The 21,995-nt window shown below is 40.8% G+C and overlaps 1 protein-coding gene across 1 annotated transcript in view; it reads right to left on the bottom strand.

The window, feature by feature from the left end:
* Window positions 1–21,995, bottom strand: part of LOC115373316 (CUB and sushi domain-containing protein 3-like) — a 285,861-nt gene that overhangs the window by 100,165 nt on the left and 163,701 nt on the right. Inside the window, exons 32-38 of the mRNA XM_030071637.1 lie at window positions 19,491–19,604; window positions 17,551–17,646; window positions 16,970–17,173; window positions 8,950–9,074; window positions 8,625–8,721; window positions 7,176–7,280; window positions 416–534 (exon numbers count right to left, since the gene is read on the bottom strand). Coding sequence (XP_029927497.1) covers window positions 416–534; window positions 7,176–7,280; window positions 8,625–8,721; window positions 8,950–9,074; window positions 16,970–17,173; window positions 17,551–17,646; window positions 19,491–19,604 — 860 coding nt within the window. The remainder of the gene's footprint in view (window positions 1–415; window positions 535–7,175; window positions 7,281–8,624; window positions 8,722–8,949; window positions 9,075–16,969; window positions 17,174–17,550; window positions 17,647–19,490; window positions 19,605–21,995) is intronic.

The raw sequence follows: 21,995 nt of genomic DNA, 5'->3' as shown, positions 1-21,995 counted from the left end.
GCGCACACGCGTATATCCAGGCAAACAAGCATGCAAGCACACATATACATACACCTACCGATAAAGACACAAATGTATAAACATATGTACACATACACACATGCACGTGTTCATACATAGGAAATGCTGCTGTCTCTCTCTCACACACACACACGCGCAAACACGCACACACACGCACGCACGCACGCACGCACGCACGCACGCACGCACGCACGCACGCACGCACGCACGCACGCACACACACACACACACACACACACAACAGAAAACCTACTTACTACCCCTGCCTTGACAGATTTATCCTTTGGGATATTCCTTTGAAATTGTCACTCCAGGCAGGTAGATATGATTCACTTACTGTAACCGCAAGAGGGATGAATTTCTGCTTTACCAGAACGGTATGCTTTTTCCCTACCTGTAATGTGAAGCCTTGATCGCACTGGAAGGACACCATGTCGCCCACGGTGTAGCGGTCGCCCACTTTCTGACCGTTACTGGGGGGCAGCGGCTCTGGGCACGAATCCAAACCTATTGCTTAGGACAGAGTCACAACACACAAGTGTAGACAGCGATCATTCTTCTGCACTAAATTACCACAGAAAAATCCCACAACTGCTAAACTCATTTGATTCGGTGAATATCCATTCAAATTCAATGGTAAGATTTACATTTAATCACTTAATACCTGTAAGGAGGGGACCACAACTAAATTAAAGCCAAATGTTTTAACATTTAATTACAGAGTACCTCATTTGAATGTGCTTGTAATTGCAGAACGATTGAGTTAGGAGGGAGATTTTTCACATCACAATGTTGGGAAACTGGGACAAGTCACAGGGGGCGGTGTGGCTCTGGAGGTAGAACGGATGTCTGGTAATTGGAGGGTTTGTGGTTGGATCCCTGGTTCCTCTAGAGAGCATGCCGAAGTGTCCTTGAGCAAGAACACTGAACCCCCAACTGCTCCTAATAGGCAGCTTGCATGGTCTGTGTATGAATGGGTGAATGTGAGGCAAACACTGCAAAAGCGCTTTGAGTGGTCGGTAGACGAGAAAAGCACTACAGAAATGCAGTCCATTTACCATTTACAAGGCTATTCTACTGGTGACTGTAATGACAAAATCCTTCCTACTACGATCTGAAGCAATCACTGTGAAATTACAAAGCAATCCCTGAAGTATTACTTGACAGAGGCATTGAGCTCTATTGATTAAAGTGATTACAGCACCACTGCCCAGGTACTGAGAATCCTCAGAATGTGTTTCAATGGTTTAAAGCCAGTAATGAGAGCAACTTTAGGCTAGATTAATACATGGTACTTGAGTAGAATAAAAGCTGCATTAAGTGTTAGAGAAACACTGACTAAAACATAGAGTCAACATTCAATTTCATGTATACCAGAGGTCAGTGAAAAAAAACACATATTCATACAGCCATTGTAGAAGTCCCATATTTTAATTCACGCTTGATACGCTCCTGTTGCACTGTTAACAGTAAGATTTAATGCTGAAGTCTAATTTTGTACCTTACTCTACCAGATAGTAGGAATGATCTGTCAGTAAGTTTTTGAATCTCCCAAGCCTATTTTCAGGGCCACCCCTCCCTATACACAGAGCACACACTGTGCGTAGGGCTTCTTGTTGCACGGTGGGCCTCACACGCCAATGCGACGCATGTGTGCTGCATTGTCCCCGGTGTGAGCAGTCAGCGAGGCCCCCCACGCCATCGCTCACGAGGCCTGCACTCACCAAGTCAGGTCACTTGAGATCTGTCATTTACCACACACATCACTGTAATGATTTGCAAAACAAGTCCTCCAACCCAGACGACCACAGAGGTCATTTGCTCCAACCTTCTGATACAAGCCACATGAGCATCTCTAATGTGAACAACAGGAGCGTTTCCTGAACGAGCCAACCCACTAGTTAGCCAGCTAGCCAATAGGTAGACACTAGTCAGCCACTAAAAATGCTTGCTTAACATGAGGAAAATATTAGGGTTAAGAAAAAACAATACTTGCAGCTTAATGTTTAACAAAAACTGACGCTTGTTTAAGTACGACTGGCGAATATCAGTTGGCTAATGGTAGCTAGCTAAAAACAAGCATTGTTGAGCCTGTATTCAAACTCGGGTCTGCCGTGTTGAAGTCATCTTGTCATCTTTTGCCCTTTCGCCACCCTATAAGCCATTTTTATGCAGGGATTTTGGTTCTCTTATTAAGACACCACAGTGTTATTCTTGACATGACCACTGGATTTCACTTCATTTTCAAAATGTAATTACAGCTCATATTAATCTGCAGTACAAACGAAATAATAGGTTGTTTTTGCAGGAGGACTATATCTTTTGGCCATATTTTATACTTAAGATCTGTTGACGAAATATTTTTTGTTATTATTAACTGATGACCTAATTTAAAAAAAAAAAATCTTTCAGATGTTGCTTGTTACTATTGACAAAGATTGTTACATTAAATGGCATTTTGTTATGCACTGGTTTTGTATCTATTGTACACTTGGCAGACAGGAGCGGACTTACTTGGGGCCCCAATTTGGCCAGGGGCATTTCTGCCTATTTTGTTGCATAAAATAAAGTAAATAAGTAAGCAGGCAGGTAGAGAGGTAGTGGGAAGGTGGGTACACACAAACACATATATAGATGCCCATCCACAAGTACATACACACACACACACACACACACACACACACACACACACACACACACCAACCCACTCGAAGAGGTAATAGGTCCAAAGAAGTGAGTGGGTGGCTGAATATAAACATTGCCAGAAGAATGTCCACAAAACTAATCAACTACACACTGTCAACTGGAAATCAGAGTTTTGAATAGTGGGAGGATGGTCACAACTTACTGTATGATAGCCTCAACTGAAAGTTAGAGAGTGTAATAGAGTGGGAAGGCACAATCACCGAAGAGGTGTAGAACAAAAAGTAATTGGAGGGCAGTCAGACTTACAACAACTAAGAGCTACAGAGGGAGTGGGTGGGAATTGCAGCTGTGACTTTTTCCCACAGTTTGAATGAGGCCATTATCACAAGAGATTCAACTCACTTCTCTTTTTATTTCTAAGAGTTTAAAATTTTATATCAATTTCAAGGGGATTTGGCCTTTTATGGTGGTTGACTAAATGCATGCAAAGGAGTACTAGCTGCCATTTTGTACAGTATATGGCTGCCATATGAGGTAAGAATGGCATTAAAGTGTAATGCAGCCATAAAGTCAACAGTTTCATGAAATTATCATACAGTCAAACTGCAGGGAACACGCAGCTTTCCCAGTGCAGTCTTCTAAACAACCAGCAAATTGTTCCACAAAGCTGTAATTTCTTATTCACCTCAATGGCACTAATATCTCGTCTATACAGTCCAGGGCTGTTTACTGTGAATGTAACGCTGTGTCAGTGATTATCATGTCAGTTTTGGCTTTCCATACTAAAATGTAATTTCTATTGACTATTACACACACACACACACACACACACACACACACACACACACACACACACACACACACACACACACACACACACACACACACACACACACACACACACACACACAAACACACAAATGTTCAGCTTTTGTGCAGTCCCTCAGTGTATTTGTGTCTATGACATTTAGACACCAATTAATTCTAATAATTATATAATTTTTTAGAATGTGAGCTCTGAGCTCTTGGCTCCCTGGTTGATCAACTGGCTTACTCGTGTCTGTGGAGAATAAAGTAACATTAGGCTAGTGGCCTGCTACTGAGCATTAGCAAGTGACTGAGTGATTAGCAAACATATAGCATGTTGAATGTGTAAATAGAAGCACTGCTTATATGGCAATGCATTTAATTAAAATAGCCAGAAAATGTCCTAAAAGTACAAAGTACTTACTTTACAGGAGTACATTCTTTTAACATGATATAACTGAGAGTGCATAACACATAAGATTATGATGAAGGTTAAAATTTGAAATAAACTATTCAGTTATAGTTTAATTTCAATTTTCAAAATACAACGTAAATACAACGTTTTTACATGTAAACAAAACTATTTTTCTTTTCTTTTTTTCCTAGCCCCCAGGTATGAGAGAAAGTGGGACATTTGATCAAGCTGAATTTGTCTCTTGAGGCATTGTTGTGATTACACTGTGGTAAAGAGCAGCTCTAATGGGGGGCATCACATAGCATAACAGCCAAATAAAAGTTAAAAATCAGAGAAGAGTGAGACTGCTGTGTGACAAACTAACAATTAAGTTGGAACTGTTAAGAAGAAAACAGCTAGAGTTTAGTCAAACAATGCAGTGAAAAATTGTTCACAAAAATAAAGCAAGCTACTGAAAGCTACATGCCAGAAGTAGAGCAAAATATGTCGGTCACACAGCAACCAGTAATTCATTAGGAGACAAAAAAGTTTAAACTGTTGGAGGGGTGCGTACAGGAAAAACAAAAAACTGAGAGCTAGAATTTACAAACCATTGTACCAAGGCTATATGCTGTAAACAGCACAGCAAACAGAGTTTAAGATAAAAATGAAGTAAGTGGCTGCTGGCACGGGCGGAATGGGAATGCTTGGAGCAAAGTGGGGAGGATTTATCAAATAAAACAGGCGCTGGCTCGGCCACTTAATGGTTAATTGTATTTTGAATTTTGTTCCCACATCATCACTGCCTCCACCAACACTATTATGATCGTCTCATCATGATTACCATTTGTCATCCTCTTCATTATCATTCATCATCATCAGTCTCATCTTTCATCATCATTATGATCAACATAATTTTGCTACCTAAATAAACAGCATTAAAACCTAAGTAGTTTTCCCAACCAGTCGATCTGCATCATTACCTGAGAATATCAAAATCAGGATCAACTCCATCAGCAAATATACTAAATATGTAGGATTTTGTCTTTTGGTGACATTTGGGAAGAATCATAATGCTAACCTGACAACAAAATACGGACTTGCGTAGTACATGCAATCATTGTGGACAGACAACAGGATTTCACATCCACTGTAAGAGGATAGTGTACGATATTTATTCAGCACTCAATAGCTTTGTGTCTTTCAGCAGCATGGTATTCAATATGGCTGCAGCTGGATAAGGAAGAGTAGTGTAGTGGCCAATATGGCATTTGTCCAGCGTACCATGATAAAGCTTTGCCATAGTGTAAGACTAAGTCAATGCTGCCTGGATAATAACACATAGCAGGGTAATGGTGGCAGAACTAAGATTTGCAAACAGTTGGACAGGAGAAGCCCAGACATTGTGGAGGTTTGCGAGGAGTGAGCCATAGCAGGGCTTGTTAAGCAGGGTGATGGCTCTCAGGAAGAAGCTGTGCTGACAGGTAGTATTGGTCTTAATGGACCGGTTAAGTCACTCAAAAGAAAGATTTTTGAACAGATGGTTGCCTAGTTGGGCAGGGTCAGTGCCAATTCTTCTTGCCCTTTTCTTCCCACTGCACTGTGCATTTCATTTGACAGCATGTGAAGCTTAACTCTAGAGTATATGAAGATCAGTTGCCGGGTTATGCAAACACAAGCCAGCCAATGGCTAGAGAGCAGTGATGTGCAAGAAAGAGCAGGGGAGAAACAAGTCTGACTGGGATATAAAATAGAGGAAAATTGCTATAATTTGGCCAAATAAACAAGAACCTGAGCTCTAATGGGAGGTTGGCCTAAAATAGAATGAATAGCTCATGGAGAAACCGCAAGGCTTGATCACCCCAACACAAATTTTTACCAATAGATAGAGAGTAAAAACATACAGGAGGGGTGCTGGCAAATGTGATAGCAACAGGGTGAGTAGAAAGTAGTCTGAGTGGAGCCTGGTTTACAGGCAGCATCAGGGAAGGTGACAGGGCAGCAATGGCAAAGTGCGAGACAGACAGTGAGGAAAGAGCCTACTGTGCAACATGGCAATGAAATGATTCTCAGCAGTAGGTGGTGGTGGTGGTGGTGGTGGTGAGGGGGGTTTGATTCAGAGAGGAAAGAGCCTACTGAGAGACAAGGCTATGGAGCGACTCCAAGCAAGAGGAGGGTGTTGTGGAGAGGAAGAGCCGACTGCGAGCGACATGTCGGTAGAGTCGTTCTCAACAGCGTGAAACAGTGCCAGAGATGGCATTTAGATGCACGTGACAGCAGCAGATTTTAGACTAGACTGGTTCTGCTATGAGATTTTTAGCAGACTGACTCTTAGTTTGACAATGGATTGATTTCACTTAAAAACATGTTATTCTTTGGCTGGTCAAATTGTGCATGGCATCCCATACTTGCTCACGGTAACAGAGCATTTATTATGGCATTTGCTGCCTTGGTGCACCGAAAACCCCCAATTTTATCTCCATATTACGGAGTTTAACTCATCTCCATGCTTATTTTCCCTGCAGCTGGGTTTTTTTTTGCTGCCCTTGCTGTACTCCACAGAAAAATGAGTGACAATGGGCCTCCCACAGCCACATATTTCTGGAGTCAGAAAATAGCTTTAATGTGTAGGTGAGTGGTCACTGACAGACTAGCATACAGAAAGAAAAATACGGAGTAGCTCACCAAGAAAGAGACAGAGAGAGCAACAGAGTAGAGTACTGACAGAAAACAGGTCAAGGGAGGAGTACAACCCATCGAGAAAGAAAGACACAGAAAGAGAGGGAAATTATCTTGACATTAGGAGAAACAAAGGGAAAATACCATAGAGATGTAAAGAACAGTGGGAAGGTGGTCACTGAGGGAATAGCCTGCTGAGAGGCAAGTCAACTGAATGGCTACAAGGAGGAGCTTGAAGCAGGGGCAGAAATCTAAAGAGCAGCTCTAAACCGCAGGGGATTAATAAGAAACAGGATACAGTGCCAGACAGTAGGCTGACAGATAGAGAAAGCAAATAAGCAGACAGGAAAATAGAAAATTAGAGATACAGTCGAGGAAATGGGTTACAGGAAATGCAGAAAGAGAGACCTTCACTCTTTCACTGACTGACTCACTCACTCACGCTCTCACTCACTCACTCACTCACTCACTCGCCATCTTACTGTGACAGCCGAACAAGCCATCTCTATAATTTCTGCAGCTGGAAGCCAACAGCAAGCAGACATAGTCATTTACACAGAAATACTGGCAGGCAGGCTTGCTGGCAGGCAGGTAAACAGACAGGATGTCCCTCTCCCTCTCCTCATACCTGTGTACTCCAAGTGGAAGCCCGCGGCCGAGACACTGATGTCCGACTGAAAGGTCAAGTACAGGTTGTTGGAGGTGCTGTTCAGCAGCTGAGGGATGGTTGTCCCTGAAACCAAAAATATAACATGTAGAAGGCTCTAAATTTAATAAAATGTTCTACTGAATGTTTTCCTGCTTTATGCCTGCAGACATGCATACACCAATTATATTTATATGCAGTATAGAATGTATTCCTGCTGGATATTTATTATGCCTTCTATTCAAGTTATACACCTACACCAGAGCCACAGTGTTTGTGGATTTATTTATTTATTTATTCATTTTTTTTTTTTAGGCTGGACACTGTGCTCTCAGCAGCAGCTATGTCAGTACCATAACCTTGCTCCATGACCGCTGATAAATAACTTGTCATTCTATGTCAGCTGATTTTGGGAAAGCTGGGTATCATGATGGCAATGATGTGGAGGTCATCCTTTGAACTGGCAGCCAACCTCTTTTAATTTTTTTGGAAGGGACACTAACAAAGCATTCACAGTACAAGGTGACCAGACTATTTAAAATTATACAGCTGCAACAAGCACACAGCTAGACAGATCACACTATAGGGACTGTCTGTTGTACCTTATAAACATGTAAATGATGCACTAAATAATTCCTCTGTAAATGTAGTCAGAAAAATACTCAAACAGATGGACAAAGTAGGAATACGCACTACAGAATTGCAATTCTAATTCTGCAGAGATTGCAGGGTGCAATATTCGATTTGTGTGGCAGCACTGAGGTCCAGATAATTTTCTGTATTCCAGGTCTATGTCTTGAGCAATTTGCATGGAGACTCTTACATATAATCAAAGGTTCCCTCAGGATAAAATTGATTGCTAGCTATTTAAACTACCCCAGTCTTTTTACACCACGGTGCTGCACTGTGCAGTGAGAGAGTGTTCTGTGAAGCTATGACCCGGCATAAAGAGTTTTGTTACAAAATGAGATATCCGCCATTTGAGAAATTTGACACCTAGTCTCACAAAACTGATAGCTGATAGGTGGGAAAAACTTATTATGCTGCACCACCACTTCTTAAACTAGGGTTCAGAATCCAAAAATGAAGTGAAGGCCTGTTTCAAGAGGGTTACCACATGGTACAAGTACCAGTTTCATTACACCGAGCCCTGAGGCAACACTAAATTTCTTAAAATCCAGGCCAAAATAAAGCATAGAATATGAAGATAGCCACTACTGAGGAAAGTACAGTATGCAGAGAATAGGTTGATTTTTTCACATCTTTTTGACAGCAGGCTTAACAGGTTTTAAGACAGCACTCTCAAAGGACATGCCAAATGTCATCAGCTCCATCACCACATCTTTCTGCAGCTCAGACACGAAGTCCTGTGACGTTTGATTGAAATTCAGGTGGGAGCTGACAACTAAAATTCAGTTGTATCGGTTTTACCTGAGTAGCTGCCAAGCCTTGGAGCGTTGCCATCAACTCCGTCGAAAAAATCCAGTGAATCCCAGTTGTGCTCCGTGGCAAAGGTCACAACTTGAATCTGAAATTGAAAGATTCTTTAGCACAAACTAAAGACACAAAGAAAATAACATATGAAATATGGATTATCTCAAAAGAACAAAACAAAACAAAACAAACAGTACATTCACATGGTACAAAATGGCTGACTTGTTCATAATTAGACAGGGCTGAAAAATTAAGCCACCCCAGAACTCTTAAACTCTCATCAAACATTTAACTCCACAGGTTTCCAACTGTGTCCTCTCACTTGGATGCCAGCTCCCTCGGGAACAGAGATTTTCCAGGCACAGTTCAGATAGTTGGCATATGGTTCTGGGTATCCGGGAGAGAGGATGGTCCCCTTGCGTTCAGTTAACACCCCGCCGCAGGGAACTAGAAAGAGCAAGAGATTGAGCGAGAGAGAGAAGGAGAGAGAGTCTGTCACAACAAAGTTCAGACTGAGTGATGTGAAGTCTACACACACCTGCAGAGCCAGGAGTGGGCAGGGGGCACAGCAGGGAGGATGGAGATATGAGCCTCCAAGAGTGCCATCCCACACATAAATGAGCCCTCCTTTAAAATGAAGAGAAAGTAATTTTCCAGAGGTACGAGATAAACATTTCACCTATAGGAATTCTTGGGGTTAACAAAATGTATGGGCGGCATGTGCTGTTACTTATCATACCATTAAAGCTTCTGCATGCATGTGAGCGTGCGTACATGCTTGCATGACAGGGGGGCTGCACATGGGGCTTGTAACTACGCCAACTGTCTACTGTAAAAAGACTGGAACAGATTCATCAATCATGCATGCCTGGATCATGCAGCACAGTTCTATCATGTTGATGCCTCGATGCACAAGTGAATACTAACATCAAAATCCACCGCCAGGGTTTTTAAGTCAAGCGGATGGATTTCCAGACAGGCACTGATTGAATCTAGCTAGACTCAGATGCACCATGGAAATTCTACATTCAAAATCCTTTCAACCCAAGACAGACTCTATACTAATCTGTGGCAAGAAAAAAAACCTGTAATTTGGTAAAGTATTATAGCAAAGACTGATATGCCATCCTTTATCTCTAATTTGGACAATTTCACAACTTCCAGGTGGATATAAAGATATTCTGTACAGCCTGCGGCTCTCCAATCAAACCCCGTTTGTAGATCAAGCCTCTCTAAGGGCATTACTTGCACACCAAGAAGGACAGTACACCTTCAGCAAATGAATTCAGTCAAAGAGGGAAAAGTTATGTGTACAATATACATGGTGTAACTGCTAATACTTGGATTCTATATGTATATTCTGTGAATTATGTAATGTGCTGTACTGGAATAGACTGACAGTTCAGTGGAGAACAATTGTAAATTTGAAAAGCTCTCTACCAAATCTAGAGGATCAAATCAAGACTATAAGACTGAGATTAGAGTCATGAAAATGTCAAGCCTGGAGACTACAATGACAGAGGAAAGCGAGCTGATAGTATTCATGTAATGTTTGAACTCTAGCTACGAAGCTACAAAGGTGCTTCATTATAGAGCAGAACCATTAGTACTGAACGAGAAAATGCACTCTTATGCCTGGAAAATCATCTTGTGTCAAGTTTTTTTTTTTTCTATCTCTATGGAGGTTTGCATGGATGTGGCATCACAGATTAGGGGTGCAATCATCATCACTTGTACCCTAAAGTGTGATATCTCGCAGACCATACAAATCACACCTTTCATTTCTGAATGTAATTTCTGTCTAGTACACCTTGCTTCCAACATGGCCACAAGAAGCTTGTCAAGCCTCTCAGCTCTCAGACGAGTGTCCAACTGCAGTCATTAGATCAGGCTGTGCTAACCCTGTCAGGCACTGTGATGTAGATGTAGAAATGAGCTGATTTTTAGATTAAGTTTCTTACTCTTCCCACTGCAGTAAAATGTATCTGGTAAAGTAATGCAAAGTAGCGTACAGTAAAACACCAGTGAGGTAAAAGAGGAAAGGGAAAAAGGTAATGACAGCTGCCATTTTCTTATTGCTTTTCATGTGGGTGCTAATCAGTCTTTCATTCAGCCAAATACGCTCTGTACTGTGTTTGGCTCCAGCTGTGTCCATAATGGACTGCTGTAATCTGGTCTTAAATACAGGAATCCATTAGATTGTTAAACTTGAAAAACCTAGGAACAAAATGAATTGAAATGGCTTTTCTGGCTACAAGCAATGACTTATTGGCCCCTTATGGAAAGAAAGAAAAATCTCTAACACTTTTAGGAGAGAAGTGTAATGTAAAAAGATGTTTCCTTTCTCACTGTTGCACTGCTCTGTTGAGATTCATTGTAAGGCCGTCACCAGCTGGTGTGTATCTGTCGGACATCTGTTAAGCAACCCTGCGTATTTCAACATTCATTTCATGACAGATACCCTGCAAAGAGAAGTGATGGAGAAGTCTACATTCAAGCTTACTCACTCAAACTCTCACTATTTTGTTCCCTTTTCTCCTCAATGTGGATATGGAAACAAGAGTTCCTCAGATTTTCTCAAGATGTAACTGCCAGCTGGGGCAGCAATGGACATACTATCTTCATCTACATCTATCAAGTACTTGGTTAATCAGACCTCTGATGTTCAAGGTGACCCAGCTATCTTATTTGAACACTTCTCCTACTGAAACATAAGCAAAGCTGTCACTCAAAAGGGAGAAAACCCATGAGATGTTCACCACAGGGACACAATGTGTCCTCTCGACGAGGGACCAGATGCTATTTGTCAAGGACAAGGGTTTAGCCTGTACAGGTCAAAGATAATCACCATTTTCGATATCTATCAGCCACTGGAGGATTTGATTTGAAAGACAAGACAAGAGGGGAGGTAGGAAAGAGCGAGCCAGAAAAAAATATGCTATTTAGCAAAAAGACAAAAATAGCAAAGGGAGAGGGAGGAAAAAACACATTTTTCAAGTCATCAGTTTGCAGCAATTTCAAACTCATCAATATTTTACAGGTGATATCCACCCTCCCACACATGCTCTGGGAATCATGCTAAAATGACTTCCTCATTCCTCTCCTTCCAAGCGAAACATTAGAGAAAATGAGCCCTATATAACTCACAGCAATCACACAGTGGAGTAATCACACATTCATATAATCACCGCCATGGTGAAGTCATCTTCAGCTAACGCATGTTGCATGTATAGAGCTCAATATTGAAATCGATTTAGTCCTGCATCACAACCGAATGAGAACAGCTTGCATTCTCATTGTGAATTCTGCCCTGCAAATGAAACTGAAGAAGGTCAACGCCTTTGAAATCTGGAGTACTGTTGTCGGAATGTCACACACTAGTTAAAGGCTACCTCAAGGTGTGAAGTGGCTTAATGATGAATAAAGGAGAGGTGAAGGAGTGAGATATGACCGCAGCTCAAGCCCTTCTAAGTGATCAGGCTACCATTAGCAGTAACCTTGACTTAAAAGGGAACACTTCCCGCTGGCTGTTTAATGTCTCTATCACACAGACTATCAAAACCTCAAGTTGTTTTTTTTTTTCTTTTTTTTCTACCAAGAAATCCAAAAAAACACCTAACAGCATATTTGTGAACAAACGGAAATAAGCCATCAATTATGTTTGGAAATGCATCTAATTTTGATTTTATGAACACAAACATCCTAATTTAATCAAGAAAGCTGACCAGGAGCAATTGCCTATCAACAAGAATGTCTTTAAGGAGTAGTTGGTTAGGAAGGTTGCACACAAATACTCAAATCTAAGAGTTACCTTGGATATTAATAGCCACTGATCAGAGACACTCCAACAGCTAGGGTTTAAATGCGCCATTCGTTGGCACTTAAGAAGTATTTTGAGGAAAGGGTTAGCCTATGTAGAGTTAATTATGTGCATGGGCAGGGTCAGTTTCTCAATTTTACATGAAAAACAAACAAGTCAAATTCCAATATAAAGAGGGAAATCAAGGCCAAAAAATAGGCTTATTTCCATAATGTGTTGTGATTAATAAAGTGCAAAACAACCAGGTGTACAACAGAAAATATTTTTTTTTCCATCATTGATACAAAGGACTGAAAAGTGAGTAAAACAATTGTAAGCGTAAAATAATATAGAGCTGATACTGTAAAAGCATTGCAAAGAATGAGGGGGTCTCGCTAATTAGCTGCTCACACACAAGAACTGCTGGACTCCGCTGTGATCATGAGACCAGCGACGTAACAGCGAGCATCAAAAACATTCCAGGGGAAATGGTCTTGCTAACTCAACAGCCCCTTTGAGTCTCGTGAGCTATAAGTTAATGTACTTGGTGGAGCGTGATTAGAAGCCATGACAGTCATAAAAGGATGAATGCTCCCCACCTATCTCAATCTCTGCTAGGCTCATATGTTAAATTTACTGCATACAGACCAGCGTGCACTGGAAGACGCCGCTTGCACCATTTGATATGCAGGGAGCTCAGAGCACATTTTCATTAAAGGATATTTTAATTAAGATGTCAAAAATTTGTCTGATGATTGACATATAACGCATCAACCTCTACAGTATGGCTTTTTGTTTTTTTTTTCCCTTCTTTTTTTTTCTCCCCCACAACCAATATGCCACTTGGCAAATTTTACATGTAAAGGTTATTTCTCTGAGCAACTTGACATTTTCTCTTCAAGGTGTTGAAATATTAGATTTACATTATTTAATTTTATATTTCTATTTAATTTTAGATTTTTTAATCTATATAATCATTTTATATTTAGATTAGTTAGATTTTCAGCCAACTACTATAAAATAATGTGATGTGGTCATAATTGCTTTTTCTCAATTTTCGTTACAAATTTGCATTACAAAGAATTGTTGTCACTGCAAAACTGTTATAGTAACTATTATCACCATTATATTCCATATCATTATATTGCTATTAATGGGGAGTCTAACTCTCCACTTAAAGGCATAGCTATTTTCTCCGATTAATAATTTTTTTTTTTTTTTCTAATTTTTCCATTTTTCAGTTTGCTCGGGGGAAACATGTAAAAACAACTACAGTATGTGATGTGATTTGAACTTTGCTCACCTCAAACTGTGCAGCATCATCTAATTGGAGCTGAATATGGTGAACATGCTGGAGAATCTATTTTAAGGGCAAAGATAAAACTTGTCTTGGAAATAGAGGTGACCTGCATTGCACTGAACAAGGCGGGAGTTAGCCATTGAGTGAAATTGACTGTAGAAAATCTAGGGAGCAAAAAGGAACATTATGATGAAAAAAAAACTCCATTAGCCAGCTTTTCCACTTACATCAACACAACATGTTTCCTAAGTATTGTGACCTCAAGTGCAGCTCATCTTGCCCAAGAGATTCGTTGTGGCCTTTGCAAACACCATAGAATGAGACCGTTTAATTGGTCTTGGGAGGCCGTCCCAAACACGAGTCCCATGTTAAAAAAACAAGCTCAGTGCAACACTGTTTACTCTTTGGCACTTTGGAGGAGGTGCTTGGGCCAAACAGTGAACTCCACAGTGTGGGCATGCCAAATATGAATCATAGAAAACTGTGAGCCCCTATAATTTTTTAGCAGTACTGATCTTCCACAATCAGAAACATATATTTTTTATCTGTTCGGGTTTCAGTTGGTGTGCTCTCATTGGTGCATATAACAAGCCAACTGAGGTAGGTACATTCAGTCAAAAGGTGGAGGTTATCTATTACATTTGTCAATATATTATCAATATTTCAATAGTGGGAAAAGACTGAAAGATGCCATAATTAACAGAAAAATAAAACAAATGAATAAATGACTAAATGAAACATACATGGAAAACTGTCTTATAAAGAAGTCCTACAGTTAAAACAAAATTTTCTTGTCATGAAGACCAAAAATGGAACAACAATGGCAATTTGTAAAAGTGCTAGATTTCTTCAAAGATTTCGTACTGTCTAATGTCAGGCAAATTAAATACTCATTAGCTTCTCTTTTAGCTCTCAGGCAGAACAGTCAGCTCAGGAGGAGCACAGCAGTACATACAGCAAAAAAAGATCACTGGAGCAAACGCAACCTTTTTCAATTTTTAATTTTAGATGTATAAGACTAACATGTTGATGCTAACGTGGTACTGTTTAATATGCATGGGAAATGTCTCTCAATGTAAAAAAAAAATAAACCACTGTATGCAACACAGTGCAACAGTGAGAAAGGAAAATAAACCACTGTTTTACTCACATAAATCCTATTGTTAATTTGCACAAATTATAAACTACTATAAGGAGCATGATGGCAAATGTGCTGAGCAAGTACCAGTGTGAAAAATGTTTGCCAATTACCTTTTTTTCCATGACTAAGACGAGAGGAACAAAGCTAAAAATAGACCATAAATAACAACTATGATGACGTTTATGTTTGGTTTTTGTTGACAAGACAAGATGGGACGAAAATGTTAGTAGACTGTCAGATGTTTAAAAAAATCCCCCTTCTTAGGCGTCTTTCAAAATATAACCTTGCAGTGTACCGCACTCTCATTTGTTGAACTGGCTGAGGGCGGTGCCGCTGACCCTGATCTCCAGCCACAGCCACACAGCTACACCGAGTTCACCATGATTCAAACAACACTCCAATCAAGCTCACTGGCTTGGTCAGAAAAAAAGAATACATCTATGGACACACTTTACTGATAATGCTGCAGAACTTAAAAACACAACGCACAACAGTAACAGAAGAGACGCCTTGTGCTGCTGTTTGATGGGCCATGTTGTTGCGATCATCTGTCAACATTAAAAGCACTGTATTTGCATTTTGCAATGTTACATGAGAGGCAGCTAAATAAATATATCCACAAGGGCTAAAAAGACTGTTTTGTTTCTTGATTTGGAGTAAATCAACATTCAGAGCAGGGTCCTGTTCCCCTACTCTTTACACTGGATCATTAAATGCATGGAGTTCAGACTGAAGTGGATCTAAAATCATCTGTGTGTGCTTGATGAAAAGTGACTGTGTTGATTTCATTTTAAAAATCACAAAAAAATGCATTTGGCTAAAATGAGACTAAAACTTCAATAAATTTTGTATTATCACTGGCAAGTACTAAGCTAACTGATATCAACTGCATGTTGCGCAAGAGACTGGAAAAATTAAAAATCAACTTCATTATTTAAATTTTTAATGCTGACTGTACAGTATTTTTCTCAGTCAAACCCAATCTGGAAACACACACACACACACACACACACACACTTAAGTACACAATACACACACAAGCACATTCACACAAACACATCACTGTTTATTCGATTCCAATATCCTCCATAAACCTCAACGGGGGCCATCTAAATATTATGCGTCCATTCAGGCGAGCCTAATTAAATCATGATAGAACGGTGTGCAAGCTCAACTCAACAACAAAGCCCTTTGTAATTCAACAGCCTTGTATTTGTGGATCCGAAGCAAAACAAGTGTTGCGTGACTAGCCAGGTCAATCACAGCCGGACATGGAGCCGGGAAAACTAACTTCTAAAATGCAGGTGCCACGAAGGAGAGCAGGGTCTGCTGCCATCATATCCCATAAAGAGGGCTTGAGTAATTGAGCATGGTGTTTTTGTTGAAGCCGCCATGAAACTATATCCATTATTCTGGACGAGCACACTGCCGCTGGGGGAGATGCTTCAGCCAGATTCAATCTCCAGATAAAAAACATTGTGTTTAAAATGGAACTGCGCGTGCCACTGCTATTCCCCGACTGCTTGGCAGTAAACTCAGATGAACCCTGGCTTGAAATCTCCAGCGTTCACTGGCTGGAACTATTTGCTGGCTGGCACACAGCCCGACTTCAATAGATCTCTCCTTACTTCATCTATGTAGCTCTTTATCATCTCCAGGTAGGTATGAGGGTGTCTGCATCAGACTGAGTTTATGTTTGTGCTTATTGCATGCATGATGGTAAACCATGTAAATTGTAAAAGTCATGTACATCTGAGCATGTGTATGATTGAGTGCACATCCATGCATACTTATGCAGGAACACTCATGTGCCTGTTTATGGTCACCAAAGGACCATGTACAGAAAGATGCTGGCTTCTTGAATGCATGTCTGGTCCAATGCACACATCACACTTGTTTGTATTTTCTTCCCCATGTCCAAACTCGCAAGATCAGAGGAAGGTGTTGGATGACTGACAATCTGGTAAGGGCATTAAGAAACAGAATGACCAGGAAAACACAGGCAACCGCCATCTTGATGCACCTGCTCTGTCTTTATGGATCCGTGTGTGTGTTTGTGTGTGCATGTGTGTAGACCTGGGGACCTGGATCAGGTCACTCACCAACACATGTGGGCACAGTGCCGTTCCACTGGGCCAGGGCGTTGGGCACGGCCTCACACCTGATGGCGTTGGAGCCGTGCAGCGTGTAGCCTGGGTTGCATTCAAACAGTATCACCGTGCCGATGCCAAAGTCATTCCCTATCCGCTTCCCAAAGCGAGGCTCAGGGACTGAGCTGCACTGAGAGGCGCTCGTCCTAGGGACAGCTGGGGATACACAGAGCATGAGAGGGAGAAAAGAGACAAAAAATAGGGGAAAGAAGACGACAGGGAGAATGAGAGATGGGATGACAAAGACAGGAGAGAGAAATGGTTCGGCCCCTCTGAATCTCCCCTCACACAATCAGTCACTCCAGTCAGCGGTGCCAGAATAGGCTCTCTCCTTTTATTCTGTCCTGTTCTGTTCAGCCAGCCTCAGCCACAATTAACGGGACTCTGCTGAACTGGTCTTTATATAATGAGTGCAAGACTTGAGCTTTTTTTTTTTTTTTTTGGAAAAAAGCAAGCTGATAACAACACATTACTTTAACAGTAACAGTAAAATGAACAATTTTATAGGAGCCTATCAAGAACAGAAGTCTTACCTTGGTAAACAAAATGAAACCCTTTTGCTGTATCAGTTCCATTAGCAGTGAATTTGACTGTGATTTTGTTTCCTGAACTCAAAGGGAGTGTCTCGCCTGGTGGTAGAATCAAGAAAGATGTTATTAGGGATATATTACATGATTTTGTCCTCACCTTTCAGTACATAAAATGTTAAAACAACCCTATCAAATGAATAGTCCAACCTAACCTATCTACTCGCCCTCATATCAGACAATGCACCAATTAGCTTATATATTTATGAATCCAGTTTATATGTCCACAAAACACACAATGAGTTAGCTGGCACACCTTTTTAGTAGCTTTCTACAAAACAACAGAAGTGGTTGGCATTTTATTCTTTAGAGTTCTAAAAAGAGCAAAAAAGTGTCCATCAATTTTCTCCAAACAACACAGCTCAAGTGTTCGTAAGACAAATGGCTGCACTGTGGGTCCAAAAGTCCAATATTTACCTCATTATCACTGCACTCACAGAGCTCTGGTCGCCCTACAGCAATCTAGCGGTAGAGTCTTGCTGCATTTATGTGCTCCTCCTAAGCTCCTGCTACCTAGTTTGAAAGTTGTAAATACAACTGATTATGTTTTCAAGTACCTTTTAGTCAGATCCTGCAACAACAAAAGCTGCTTTTCCCTGAATATAGACACTAAGTGGTACAGAGCTATTTTGTGCTACAACAGCACAATGAAGAGGATTGTATTGCCATTACTTTTGTAATTAATATTTCACTATGTATATTGGCTGAAACTTGTTGTATATGTAAAACACCTGAAAGTTCAACAAGACTGGGAATGACACATCTTGGCGCCTTGGGAATAATGCAAAACCCAGCTTTCAAAATGGTATTTATACTTTCATTGTGACATTCAAGTGTGCTCTACCCATATTTACAATATTTCTGAGACCATATGAAGGTAGCATCTGCTTGCCTCGGTTCTGTCTTTGTTGCAGTGCAGAACAAGTGCAGAATATCTAGGAGATAATGAGGTAAATATTGGACTTTTGGATGCACAGTGCAGTCATTTGGCCTCAGAACACTTTGATTTTCCTGCATGAGTTATTTGGAGTTATTTTATGACAATGTTTTGCCCTTTTTGGAACTCTAAAGAATAAAGCCCCAGGCACTTCTGTTGTTTTGGAGAAGGCTGACACAAAGGTGTGCCCGCTAAGTCAGTGTGTTCTGTATTGACATACAAAATTTCACCTGTTTTTTGGCTGACATGAGGCGAGTAGTTAATGACATATGACATTTTTGGGTTAAACTTTTCCCTTAACAAAGTTGTGTTCTAGCAAGAAAACACCCATGAAAATTATGAACACTAATCCCTGCACGTCCTTATTAAAATAACTTGAGGCAGTTCTGTGTGACATTTATTAGCAGCTAATTTTTGTTGTAACGCTGTCTGATATGCTATTCCATTGTTATTCAATTCTATAGCCTCATCTGACATACATCCTCATTAAAAATTTGATGGGAAAAGAAATTAAATGCACAGAAATTAAATTCTTACATTTTACAGAACAAACTGCTAAAATCTAATCTTGCAAGTAGAGTGTGACAATAACAATTTACAACAGCTGTTTTGCCTTTGTTGTTTTAATTGAGATCTCAAGAGGGGTTTATTCATTTGTACTCAAAACTTATCATGTATCATCACAGTGATTCATTATATCATAATTAGATAGATGTAGGAGAAAATTTTTTTTTTTTATCCATGACAGCATAAAGCTGTGTTTAGACTTTGGATTTTAAGTTCCTGGTTAAAAAATATTTAAAGTTACTGGATTGAAATTAATTTAAAGATGGATATGTTGTCCTGCCAATATTGTACTGTTTTGGTTTATACAAAATGACTCATTATCTGTGAGCTGAAAAAACTACAGTAAATGACACTGAAATAAAACATGCTGCTTATGTTTTACCTGAGTGGGACCCATAGATAGAGGAGAGGAGGGGAGAATCTGTGGAGGGTCCATCGTAGATCTCAACCACATCACTGGTCAACGTCTGGAACACCACAAATTGACCAAACAACACTGGAGTGACAGAGAGGGTAGGGGACAAAGAAAGAGAGGAAACACTGCACATCACAATGTAAACTTGAAGCAACTAACAAATACACTGTATGTATGTCAGCTCAGAACAGCCTGGCTCACTAGGGTCCCTAGAGTCCCAGGGATTAGAGTTCTCATATTCTGCCCGAACCCGACTAAAATTTACGTGAATTGGGCGAGGCGGGGCGGGCTTCGGGTTCTGTGGGGGATTTTTTTTTTTTTTTTTTTCAAATAAAAAATAGAATTATGTGTTCTGTTATTGATTATGACGTTTCATTTTTATGTGACTGGTGGAGAGAGTGAGAGACTGGATTGGATTTGGAGGCTAAACTTTCAGTGACAGACAGACAACCAGCTGTGCGAGCGCAACGCAAACAAGTGAGTTGCAGCAGTATCCCGCTGTGCTGGCACACTCGGCAGCAGGGACGGTTTTTGCTGTGGACAGTGTGGGCAACTGCCCAGGGCGCAATCTACTTGGGGGCGCACGAGGAAAAAAAAAAAAAAAACGCCAGTTTTCTAGACTACCGTATTGACCCGCACATGCCGCGGCACCATCAGTCGGCATCAGGCGGGCCGGCCGCGGCACCATCTGATACGGCTCCCACCCGGTCAGGTCTGCCGGATCTGACAGGTGAGCGGCCTGATGCCGGCCGGTGCCGCGGCCGGCTCGCCTGATGCCGGCCGGTGCCGCGGCCGGCTCGCCTGATGCCGGCTGATGGTGCCCCGGTGCCGCGGCCGACTGGTGCCGCGCGGGCGGGGTTGGAGTAGTAACATGAAAGGGCGCAAGCCAGTAATTTCGCCTAGGGCGGCAACATAGGCAGAACCGCCACTGCTCGGCAGAGTCGTAAATCAAAGACACTTTACAACAGAGAAGTAGAGAACGGAGAAATTAATAGCCTACTTTTATGTTTTATGAACAACTGAACATTTGAAGCTGCTTTTCGCCAACTATTATGTTCGTTCTCTCACTGCTACTAGAATTTGAGCCACCGGCGCTGCTAAATAATGGTGAATTTGACGTTTTTTTTTTTTGTTTTTTTTTTCAGGCTTTATCGGGCTGTCGGGCCTAAAGTTCGGCTAATTAGTCGGGTCGGGCCCAGTTGGGCCCGGGTCGGGTCGGGTCTTAATTTTCAGGCCCAATGAGAACTCTACCAGGGATGCACTTATCAGGTGGACTGGTCTGAATCAGAATTGTTAAATCTGTAAAATCTTTTAAGAGTGTAGCCGTCACCATAATGTTGCCGACATCTTCGAACCAGTAACACAAAGGTTAATTTCCCTCAGACCAGAGCTCTCCCACTCTGCTTCAAATGTCATGCTTCCCATCTCATTTGCATGTGTCTTTCCAAAAATAGATGCGGATGACACATTTTTAACAAAACAGAAAGTCATAGAGCTCACAAATCATTTTGGCAAGAATGATGGACTAGGTCTCTCTTTCCTTTATCTTAATAAAGGTCTGTAATCACTGTATGAATTCATCAGGTCAGAACTGTCAAAATATCTGCAAAACTGCTGATCGAGAACAAGTCTCTCCCTCATGAAATTGAGAAATTACAGCATGATCCTGCAACCCTTTCAAATATCTTGAATCAGTACTCTAATCCTCACGTGCTTGGGTGTACAGTTCTGGGAGTTTCTGTCCTAAAAATGCCAATTCAGCTCAATCACATGTTCAGAAAGAATAAAAAAACAAATCAATACCAGCTGCACATTAAATTCAGACCTTGGTGACAAGAGGCCTCTTGGCAAGGCCTTTTACACACACACACACACACACACACACACACACACACACACACACACAGACACACAGAAACATATATCAATCTATCTATATCTATATCTATCTATCTATCTATGTATCTATATAGATAGATACATAGATAGATAGATAGATATAGATATAGATAGATAAGAATAGTTGTACTTGGCTTCCCATCACATACTATAAGCCTTAATGAGACGTGATGTGACTAACTTTTGTGGCCCACTTACATGTGCCACACATTAAAAATGTAGACAAAAAATGATGTACTGCTAAGGAGGCAAACACTGTGTGCACTATACATTAATAATTGCTCAACATAACTGGAGGGAAAGAAAAGATATGAGAACAAAACAACAGACTGCAAATAAGATCTCATTTTTAAATTAATGCTGTTTAAAAAAAAATTAAGACAAGATTCATTTATTGCCACCTCAGACAACATTATGTTAATTTGAGGTGTTAATGGATACTGTAATGTAGGTGCTATACCTACACACAGCTATAGGCCATATGTGCATTTCTGTAAAGTGCACCACCATTGCTTTCTCTCTATTGATTATACACTGAGGGATAAGCACAATATATTTTGCTTCGTCAATATG

Source organism: Myripristis murdjan, chromosome 16 (genome assembly GCF_902150065.1).
Source record: "Myripristis murdjan chromosome 16, fMyrMur1.1, whole genome shotgun sequence".
In the NCBI taxonomy this organism is placed as follows: Eukaryota; Metazoa; Chordata; class Actinopteri; order Holocentriformes; family Holocentridae; genus Myripristis; species Myripristis murdjan.
Note: the sequence above shows the minus strand (reverse complement) of the source record. Positions and strands in the feature narration are given on the sequence as shown.